The sequence below is a fragment of the Loxodonta africana genome, chromosome 15 (assembly GCF_030014295.1).
Source record: "Loxodonta africana isolate mLoxAfr1 chromosome 15, mLoxAfr1.hap2, whole genome shotgun sequence".
Classification (NCBI taxonomy): domain Eukaryota; kingdom Metazoa; phylum Chordata; class Mammalia; order Proboscidea; family Elephantidae; genus Loxodonta; species Loxodonta africana.
Window position 1 is genome coordinate 43,695,152 of NC_087356.1, and position 11,092 is coordinate 43,706,243.

At 42.7% G+C, this 11,092-nt stretch overlaps 1 protein-coding gene across 1 annotated transcript; it reads left to right on the forward strand.

Annotated features, from left to right (window-relative positions):
* Positions 1 to 7,477: 7,477 nt before the first annotated feature.
* Positions 7,478 to 10,874, forward strand: SPMIP9 (sperm microtubule inner protein 9). The gene is made up of 3 exons (XM_003420417.1): positions 7,478 to 7,504; positions 8,250 to 8,342; positions 10,452 to 10,874. Exons 1-3 carry the CDS (start codon positions 7,478 to 7,480, stop codon positions 10,872 to 10,874), a joined length of 543 nt encoding a protein of 180 aa, XP_003420465.1.
* Positions 10,875 to 11,092: the final 218 nt, after the last annotated feature.

The following is an 11,092-nucleotide window of genomic DNA, read 5'->3' on the forward strand; positions in this document are numbered from 1 at the left end:
TATTATCTTAATAGGCTTTGTACTGATTAGAATGCTTTTGGTTACAAATAACAACTGAAACCCAATTGGCTTATGATAAAAAAAAAAAAAGAGAGAGAGAGAGAATTTACTGCCTTTCAGGGTGGTGCTGTTTAAGGGTAGGCTGGCTTCAGGCTGGGCTCTATTCCAGGGCTCAAACAAGGCGACCAGAACCCAGGTCTTCTCTGTTTCTCAGCACTGCATCCTTGGTGTTGGCTCAATTCTCAGGCAGACTTTTTACTCCTGATCCCAAGGTGGCTACCAGCAGCAATACGGGGGCTACATGTGTCCTCTTCAAATCAACCTGAAAGTTTGCTCTCCTGAGAATTTATCCACAGTCCCAGAATTAAGACTTATTGGCTGTGATTGGTTCAACCCTGCCTTTGACAAGTGAATGGCACATGCTGAATGGCTCCAGCCTGTCAAAGCCTATCCCTGAAGCTAAGGTTAGGTGAGCTCTCCAGGTCACATGGCTGAGAAATTCAGTATAACCTTAGGAAGGGGAAGGGGAAGAGGGTTGCCGAGAAAACATAAATGCCAACTGCAATTTTAAGTGAAACTGCACTTTCTGCCAGAGCCCAGATAAGGGGTACTGTTTGTAGAGCCAAGAACTGCTAAGAAAAGACATCTTGGTCAGAATTAGATAAAGAACATGTGTCCTTTTGAGTATGTCTGGCTTGGAGCAGGTCTCTGTGGCCACAGCACAGCAAACAGTCACTTTCAGGCAAAAGTGGATAAGAGGTCGTTTCTCATTCTGAGGGCAAGGAAAGGCTGGAGGTCTCAGTAGTGATCACTTTATCCATATGTCAGTGGCCTGGCAAATTTCAAGACAAGATTATGGCAACATTTTCTGAGCATCTATTATGTGCCTGGTGCTTGTGTGAAAATGCCAATGCCCTTGGAAGGCACATGGTGGATTTTTCATTTTTAATAATAGTAACAGCCTGCCTGGTGCACAGTATAGGTTGCCCCATCCTTGGGTGAAGCTAACCATCTGTCTGTACCCATGCATCTGAAGAAACTTAGAAAACATCACACACAGTTGAGTGTTGCTATAAATCCATCATCACTAACCTGAGCTGCACACTCCAAACTTCCCAACAACCTGGTAAGCTCTCTCTTCCACTCTGCACAGTGACTACCTCCTACCTTCTCTGGTCTCCTCTGTGGTAGTCAGGATTCTAAAGATGGCCCCTGAGATGCCTGCCCCCTAGTTATTCAATCAAACACTACTCTAGGTACTACTGTGAAGGGACTTTGCAGATGTAATTAAAGTTACTATCAGCTTAATATAGTTAGAATTACCTGGACTGTTCCTGTGGGATATTCTGATGTAACCACAGGAGCCCTTAAAAGCACCAGAGGAAGACAGAGCAACACAGTGAAAAAGGGAGGAGAGGAGAGATGAGGCAGAAGGCGGGATCAGAGAGATCCAAGCTTGAGAAGGACTCCATCTACTGTTGCTGGCTTTGAAGATGGAGGATGGGGCCAGGAGTCAGGGGATGCAGGTGACCTCTAGAGGCTGAGAATGACATCCAGCTGACAGCCGACAAGGAAACTTCAGTCCTTCAACCTAATGGAACTGAATTCGACCAACAACCTGAATGAACCTCCTGAAAGGAACAAAGCTCAGCCAACACTTTGATTTTGAGTTTGTGAGACCTGAAGTGAGAACCAGGCTACGTTCCCACCAGCAACGGATAAGGGCTCCAACTTGTCCACATCTTCACCAACTGTTGTTATTTTCTTTTGTTTTTTTAATGATAGCCATCCCAGTAGGTGTGAAGTGGTATCTCATTGTGATTTCGATGTGTATTTCCCTAATGACTAATGATGTTGAGCATCATTTCATTTGGTTGTTAACTATTTGCATAACTTCTTTGGTGAAATGTCTATTCAAAACCTTTGCTGATTTTTTTTAAAATAATTTTTATTGTGCTTTAAGTGAAAGTTTACAAATCAAGTCAGTCTCTCACATATAAACTTATATACACTTTACTACATACTCCCACTTACTCTCCCCCTAATGAGTCAGCCTGCTCCCTCCTTCCAGTCTCTCCTTTCATGACCATTTTGCCAGTTTCTAATCCTCTCTACCCTCCCATCTCCCCTCTAGACAGGAGATGCAAACATAGTCTCAAGTGTCCACCTGATACAAGTAGCTCACCCCTCATCAGCATCTCTCTCCGGCCCATTGTCCAGTCCAATCCATGTCTGATGAGTTGGCTTTGGGAATGGTTCCTGTCCTGGGCCAACAGAAGGTCTGGGGACCATGACTGCCAGGATTCTTCTAGTCTTAGTCAGACCATTAAGTCTGGTCTTTTTATGAGAATTTGGGGTCTGCAACCCACTGTTCTGCTCCCTCAGGGGTTCTCTGTTGCGCTCCCTGTCAGGGCAGTCATCAGTTGTGGTGGGGCACCATCTAATTCTTCTGGTCTCAGGATGATGTAAGTCTCTAGTTCATGTGGCCCTTTCTGTCTCTTGGGCTCACAGTTGTCGTGTGACCTTGGTGTTCTTCATTCTCCTTTGATCCAGGTGGGTTGAGACCAATTGATGCATCTTAGATGGCCGCTTGTTAGCATTTAAGACCCAGACGCCACACTTTGAAGTGGGATGCAGACTATTTTCTTAATAGAATTTATTTCGCCAATTGACTTAGATGTCCCCTGAAGCCACAGTCCCCATACCCCTACCCTTGCTCCTCTGACCTTCGAAGCATTCAGTTTATTCAGGAAACTTCTTCGCTTTTTTTTTTAGCCGATTTTTTAGTTGGGTTGCTTTGTTGTCATCGAGCTGCAAGAGTTCTTTATATATTCTGGATATTAAACCCTTATCAGATATATGGTTCCAAAATATTTTCTCCTGTTCTATAGATTGTCTCTTCACTTTCTTGGTAAAGTCCTTTGACCAGTTGTGCCAGCACTATTTATTGAAGAGATTATTCTTTCCCCATTGAGTGGACTTTTCACCTTTGTCAAAAGTCAACTCACATATGGGTGTATTTCTGGATTTTCAATTCTGTTTCATTGGTCTATATGTTTATCCTTATACCAGTACCACACAATTACTGTAGCTTTGTAGTACGTTTTGAATCATGAAGTGTGAATCTTTCTACCTTGTTCTTCTTTTCCAAAATTATTTTGGTTTTTTGGAGCCCCTTGCAATTCCATATAAATTTGAGGGTGAGGACTGGCTTTTCCATTTATTCAAAGAAGGTTGTTGGGATTATGATAGGGATTATGTTGAATCTGTAGATTGCTTTAGGTAGTATTGACATCTTAAAATATTAAGTCTTCCGATCCGTGAACATGGCATGCATTTCCATTTATTTAAGCCTTCTTTAACTTTTTTCAACAATTTTAAAAATAATTTTCAGTGTATAAGTCTTTCACCTCCCTGGTTAAATTTATTCCTGAGTGTTTTATTCTTTTTGATGTTATTGTATATAGAATTATTTCTTAATTTTCTTTTTGGTTTGCTCATTACTGGTGCATAGAAATATAACTAATTTTTGAGTGTTGACTTTATATCCTGCAACTTGGCTGAATTTATTAGCTCTAACATATTTTTTGGTGAATTCTTTAGGGTCTTCTACATATCAGATCATGTCATCTGTAAAAAGAGTTTTACTTCTTCCTTTTGGATTACTTTTATTTCTTTTTCTTGTCTAATTGCTCTACCTAGAACTTCCAGTACTATGATGAATAGAAGTGATGAAAGTGGGCATCCTTGTCTTGTTCCTGATCTTAGAGAAAAAGCTTTCACTCTTTCATCATTGAGTGTGATGTTAGGTATGAGCTTTTCATACAGGCCTTTATCATGTTGAGGAATTTTCCTTCTATTCCTAGATGATGAGTGTTTTTATCATGAAATGGAGTTAGTTTTTTATTGTTCTTTTTTAAGGATAACAACCAGATTTTTTGGTAAATTAATACAAGATAGAATGCATGGCCAAATTTGACTGGATGGGCTAGATTATCAAAGATCTTGATATAACGACAAGGCTTATTTTCATTTTCTTAGAAGAAGTCATATTTCAAAACTTTAACATGTTTTTTAAACTTTGCATTTTGATTCCTTTGAAACTGATGAAAATAATGTGCATAAGTATGCACAATCCAGGTTTCTTTTCCATGTATTTTAAGAATTTCATGTACCACACAGCCTTTAATTTTGTTTTTATGAATATTCCAAAAATTTGAGGCCATTTACTGCCCTTGAATAACGAAGAACTTACTTTGAGCATCCAGATACAAGTCAAGCAAGTATGAAAAGTACAAATTGTACTTCTTAATGGTGTGAAAAAATATCTATAAAGCTATTTAAAATGGACTAAAATTAGAGACCCAGATATCTGGGTCACTTCTGTCATTTACAAATGAGTAATTTTTAGGGAATTTCTATTTACATAAAACAATACTTTCCAAAATTTTGCTTATTCTGTTGCCATTGCATCGATTCTGACTCATAGCGACCCTATAGGACAGAGTAGAACTCCCCCATAGGGTTTGCAAGGAGTGCCTGGTGAATTCAAACAGCCAACCTTTTGGTTAGCTGACATAGCTCTTAACCACTAAGCCACCGGGGTTTCCCAAAATTCTGCTTAGAATTCCTAATTAAAAACTATCAGCAGAGGTCTCTGCATTATAAGAAGAGATCTTATCCTTTCAAAATAAAATATTACACAGCCTATATGTGAACAACAGGAATAATACTGTGGAGATGTAGATGTCGTACTTCTTTTGAGACCTTCAAATGTTAATTATCCTAAAATTTTTCATTTAAAATAAAATATATAACTCTAAGCCCAAATTATTTTTAATAATATTTTATTGCATTTTTGATGGACAGGTACACAGCAAAGCAGGTTCCCATTCAACAATTTCTATACTTATTGTTCAGTGATATTGGTTACATTCTTCACCTTGTTTCAAAACTCTCAATATTTCCATTCTAGTTGTTCTGTTCTCATTGACCTAGTCTCACAGCCCTCCAAACTTCTTATCCATGCTTTAAAGCATTTGTTGACCATTTGGTCTCATATAGTTTTTTTTTTTTTGAAGAGCATAGTACCCAAGGATGATATTTATTACTTTATGAGCTAACCTACTATTTAGCTAAAAGGTGACTTGAAGAGATAGTTTTGGTTCAAAGCTTCAAGATGATCTCAAGGGGATTGTCTCAGGGATTCCTCCTGTCTCAGTGAGTCCATCAAGTCTGGATTTTTTGGAAAATTTGAAGTTCCATTCCACATTTTTCTGCCTTTCTATCAGTACCCATCTATTGTGGTCCTGATTAGAACATTTGGTAGATGGGCACCATCTAGTTCTTCTAGTCTCAGGGTAGAAGATACCATGGTTCACATAGAGTCTTGAGTTCCTGTGATGGTTAAGGTTATGTGTCAATTTGGCTAGGCCACGATTCTCAGTGGTTTGGTAGATATGATGTAATCACCATCCCTGATGTGATCTGTTGTGAGCAGCCAAACAGTTGAAAGAGGAGTTTCATTGGGGCTGTGGCCTTCATCCAATGTATATGGATGTTCTGGCAAAGTCTGCCATCTCTGGATCCTGTATCTGACTTGTCATCCTCTGACCTCTGCTGTCTGACCTGTGATTTGAGTTCTTCAGCCCCTGCAACCACATGAGTCAGGAGAAACCTTCATCATGACGTCTGACCCACAGATTTGGGACTTGACAGGCTCCACAACTATATGAACAATTTCCTTGAAATCTCTCTGTCTCTGTCTCTCTCTCTATATGTATATATATATTTGTTGTTGTTAGGTGCTGTCGAGTAGGTTCTGACTCATAGTGACCCTATGTACAAAAGAACCACTGTCCAGTCCTCTGCCATCCTCACAATCATTGACGTAGCATGTATTGTTTTCTTCATTCTATTAATGTGTGTATTACGTTGCCCAATTTTTGTATGTTGAGCCACCTTCACATTCCTGGGATAAATTGGACTCATGGAGACCCCATATTTTGCTGAGTAGAACTGTGTCCCATACGGTAACACAAAATAAGTGCTCAGTACATATTGGTGAGTGATTAAGGAAAGCTTCACGGAGGAGGTGGCCCTTAAGAAAGATGGAATTTTGACAAGTGGAGAAGGGATGAACCAGCCTTTAGGCAACAAAGACATGGAGAGGATACAGCATGAGGTGGTTTCAGTCACATGGTCTGACATCATAATCCACAAGGAATTCTGTTTAACTCTCCTGCAAATAGACTGATTCTGAAGAATGTTAGAAAGCACCTACCTTCCAGGTACCTGCCAATGCTGCCAGAGCTCATGTTGGCTCAGGTGTTGTGAGAGGGTGAGCCAGGGACAGGGAAACAGTCATGCAGGTAGGCCAGCTCTGTGGAGGGCGGGCCAGCACTCATGTCACAATGACCAAGGGCATCATGTTCATCTCAGACAGGTGTGGTGGCATGGCAGAGGCCTCGCCATGTGACAGTGGCACTTAGAGCTGAAAGGACAGCAGCACTGTCATCCCTTGGCGAAAGAAGGGTAAGGCCCACCTACATGGCAGCTTGTCCATAGCCCAAGGAGAGTAGACAAAAAAACAAGGGGGTGCAGGGGCCTGGTTGAGGTCTGGCAAACCCCTGCAGGGCCACATCCTGCTGAACAGATTCTGGGCAGTTTCCTAGGAAGGAAATGCAATCCAACCAAGAACCTGGGGCTCTATGCACACCAGATGGGGTCCACAGCTCAGAGAGTGCACTGGTGCCCGGGCAGTAAATCTCCTCCTAGGGCCTCAGGGATGGAGGTGGGGGAGAGGGGCAGTGTTGAGCCTGTTGTTGTTGTTGTTAGCTGCCGTCAGCCCCCGATGTATGGCAACCCTGTGCACAACTGGTGGTAGGACTACAACCTGCTACTGTTCAAGTGGGGAATGCAGAGCCCTTCACCTCTCCCACCCTGAATACCCTGGTCCCACTAAAAAATAACTTCTGTGCTTCTGAACCAGGACGCTTCTGACTCCTAGGCTTTAGCCTCACTTCCTCTAGGCAGCTCAGAGCCCTGGCTCAGTGGGTCCTGTGTGTTGGGACCAGCGCATACTGGCTCCTGAAGACCCATTCTGTGCACATCTTCACAACACTTTCTCAGGGACATTATGTTGATAGTTGAAATAAGCCATGGTGGGAGCATTTACACCACAGAAATTGGCGAGCACTACAAACCAGGGTTTATTTTCCCTGAAAGCTGGTTGTTAAACATTTACCAGCATACCACTGGCCTTGCTATCAGATTGGCCTCTGCTCGATAGGTAAATCTGATGCCCTAAGCAGCATCAGAACCTATTACAGCCCCTGAGTGAGTGACTTGCAGGGTGCAAGCCTGGGGAAAGGAGGGAGGAATGGGCTAGGAGGACGGGGCAGCATACTGTGGGTTCTTTTCCTTTCCTGTGGCAGAAATGGGGCTAACCACCTTGTCCGTGTCTAGGTCCTCTGCCATGGCAGGTGTGGTGTACCCTAGACAGGTGAGTGCTGTGGGGGTGTATCCTCGTTGACCATCTCAGGGTCAGACAGCCTCAGCAAGCAGCCACAGGGGAGGGCAGGCTCCTTGGGGCTCCATCAGGCCATTATCATGCAATGATTGTTATTATCATTATTTTTGCAATAAGCAGAGAGGGCTAAATGTTTACAATTTTCCAAGGCTTCATTTATTTCTTCAGCATGATTTATTAGGCAACTATGGTGTGCCAGACACTCTGCTGGGCTTTGGGACTGCAGAGTTACCTAAGATAAGGATCTGCTCTATTGTACCTCATTAAATCAATTGCAATATCCTATGACCAGTGCGGTAGCAGAGAATGTAAAATGTGCTATGAAAGCTCCGAGGGAGACAGTTGCATGCTTAGGGGGGAGAGAATAAAGGGTGATTGGCCTGATCTGGAGAAGTGACGTGTCATTGTGGTCTTAGAGTGCACAGGAGTCAGTAAGGAGCGCAAGCAGCACGTCCAGCAGGAGAGATCACGTGCCGGGCATGCTGGAAGGGTGGAAAGCTGAGCACAGTGCTCAGGAGGGGGTCGCTCAGGAGGGGGGCGTTCAGGAGGGGGCTCCCAGGGGGATGAGGTGGTAGAAGTGAGTGGAGGCCAGATCATGAAGGGCTCTGAATGCCAGGCCCAAAGACCATCCTTGATCTTGCAATGAAATGCCACGAAATGGCTTTAGCGGTAAATAACAAGACAAGCTCTCTGCTATGTATTCTCACCTGTCTTTTAGGCCCCTGTGGATGCAGATATGTACCAAAGCTCCTACATGATCGACTATAAGCCCTATGGGGAGCACAAATACTCCAGGGTCACACCGCAAGAGGTAGGAAGGCCATCAGCCTTCTCGTCCATTCTATCCCCACTGAAACCCTATTTATGTTCTTCTTATTATGAGTGTGGGTATTGGAGACACTTATTTAGAACAATATTCAATGTCCTAAAACCTGATTTAGAGTTATTTTACATACGTGTGTGTGTGAGTGTGTGTGTGTGCAGGTGCGCGTATGTTTTAAAAGGTACATCAAATATGTCGTGTATATAAAAGATTATAAGTAATATATATTTACAGTTTAAATAACATTGATAAAGCAAGCACCAACGTACCTATTATCAGCCAGCTTTCAAAATACCACATTAACAATATCTTAGAGCCTACTGCTTGTAACTTCCTGATCATACCCCCAGTACTTCCAGAGGGAGCTATTGTCCCGAGTTGGGGGTTAATCGTTCCCTTGCTTTTTATAGCCTTAGCATGTATGTGTGTGTCTTACTTACCTAGTGCTGCTGTAACAGAAATACCACAAGTGGGTAGCTTTAACAAACAGAAATCTGTTTTCTCACAGTTTTAGGAGCCTAGAAGTCCAAATTCAGGATGTCAGCTCTAGGGGAAGGCTTTCTCCCTGTTGCCCTAGAGGAAGATCCTTGTCTCTTTGATCTTCTGCTTCTGGATGATCTTCATGTGGCTTGGCATGTCCCTTCCCCCATCCCTCCTTGCTAGGTTGACCTTTTAATCTCTTTTATATCTCAAAAGATACTGGCTCAAAATGTACCCCACACCAATCCTGCCTTACTAACATGACAAAGACAACCCATTCCCAAATGGGATTATAGCCACAGGCATAGAGGTTAGGGTTTACCACACATATTTTGGGTGGGCACAATTCAATGCATACAGCGTGTATCCCTTAAAACAAATTGTTTAGTTTTACTTTTGTTGGACTTTCTTGGAAATGGGATCATACTATTTATATGCTTCAGTGACTTTCAGATTTTGCTGAACATTATGGCACATTCATTCTTCTGTTGTGTGGTATTACATTGCATGTATATGCCTCAATATATTCAGTCCTTCTCCTGTTGATGGACATTTGTTTTATTTGCTTTTCTTCCTACTCCCCCTCCCCCAAAGGCTGTAATGAACATGAGGTACCTCCTAGCGTGCAAGAGTTATCCATCTCAGGGATGGAGTGGAATCACTTGTCATAGCGTATTAGGTAACACTTATTTTCCAAAGTGGTTGCACCAATTTACATTATCACCTGCACTAGGTGGGCATCCCTGTCACTCTGCAATTTTGACATTACTTGGTATTATCAGACTTTCTAATAGTCAATTTAGTGGGTTTGAAATAATATCTTCTTGTGGTCATAATTTTCAATTTACTGATAAGAGCTTGAGCATATTTTTAGGTTTATGGAGATGTGTTATTCTGTGAAATGACCGTTCATGTCTTTTGCCCATTTTTCTTTTGCGTTGTCTTTTCCTTATTTGTGGAATTTCTTTTAATATTCTGACCATCTCTCATTTGTCAGTTATATATGTGGGCAAAACTCTTCTCTGGTTTGTGGTTTGTCTTTTCACTCTGTCTTTTGGCGAATAGAAATTCTTATTTTCAATATAATCAGATTTATCAGTTTTTCATCAAACAGTATCATTACCGTTTGCTCATTTTTAGTCTTGGTTAAGAGATACTTTTCTATTCTATAGAAAATCCTTTTCTATCCTGAGGCATCCCCACTGAAGATAAGAAATCTACACAAAAAATGATGGCACAATTTCCAAGACACGTTATCTGATGAAAGCTGAGTGCAGAATTATAACATGCACCATTCATGTGCAAGTAGGGGTGGGGAGGATTACACATATGTGTTTATATGCCCATAAAATATTTGTACAGACACACAAAACACCTACAGCAGTGGTTGCCCCTGGAGATGGGAACTGAGAGAGGAGGAGGGTGGGAAAGAGAATTACTTTACACTATAAACACTTTTGTATTGTATCAAATACAAAATTGTATATATTACCATTTAAAAATTAATTCAAATTAAAAAAAAAATTCAAGTGTGCCCTGTCTTAGGTAGTTCCGAGGAGAACTGCATTGTCTTTGTCCTCTCTCAGCACTCTGTTCATGCCTGATTTGGTTCCACAGCAGGTGAAGCTGGATACTCAACTCCGGGCCAAAGAGTTTTACAGGGCCATCCCCAACCCCAACCCCAAGCTGGTGGATGGATACCCTGCCTTCAAAAGACCCCACATGACCGCCAAAGACCTAGGGCAACCTGGCTTCTTCCCACCAGCGGATGGTGTGGCCACAGCGGAGGACCAAGACAAGTTCACCAGTACCCGCCATTCCACGTACCCGGCTTCCCAAGCTCTGTACCTGGCCCAGGGTGATCCCAAACAGGTTCACCAGAGTGCTGACTTCCCGTGCCTCCTGGAGCCCGAGCGCCAACCTGCTGCAGAGGAGGACAAAGGCTACCTCCTACTGCCTGGCTGCGCCTGTCCCCATCACCAGATGCCCAAGCTGCCTGTCTTGTACCGGTGGGGACCCTTGATGCCATTTTACCAGTAGGAAGGTGAGCACGCCCTTCAAGGGATCTGTGGGAATCCCACACCTACTGCCCTGCCCTTTGAGACCAGAGAGAGGAACTGAAAATAAAACGCTGGAAGGATGCTATAGCACCTAGCCCTGGGGCTGTTCTTGTCCTTCTTTCCTCCCTGGATTCCCTGGGACACAGCTTCCCACTGCAGAGGAGGGAGAAAGGGAGGAAAAAACCTTCCATGTGGAAG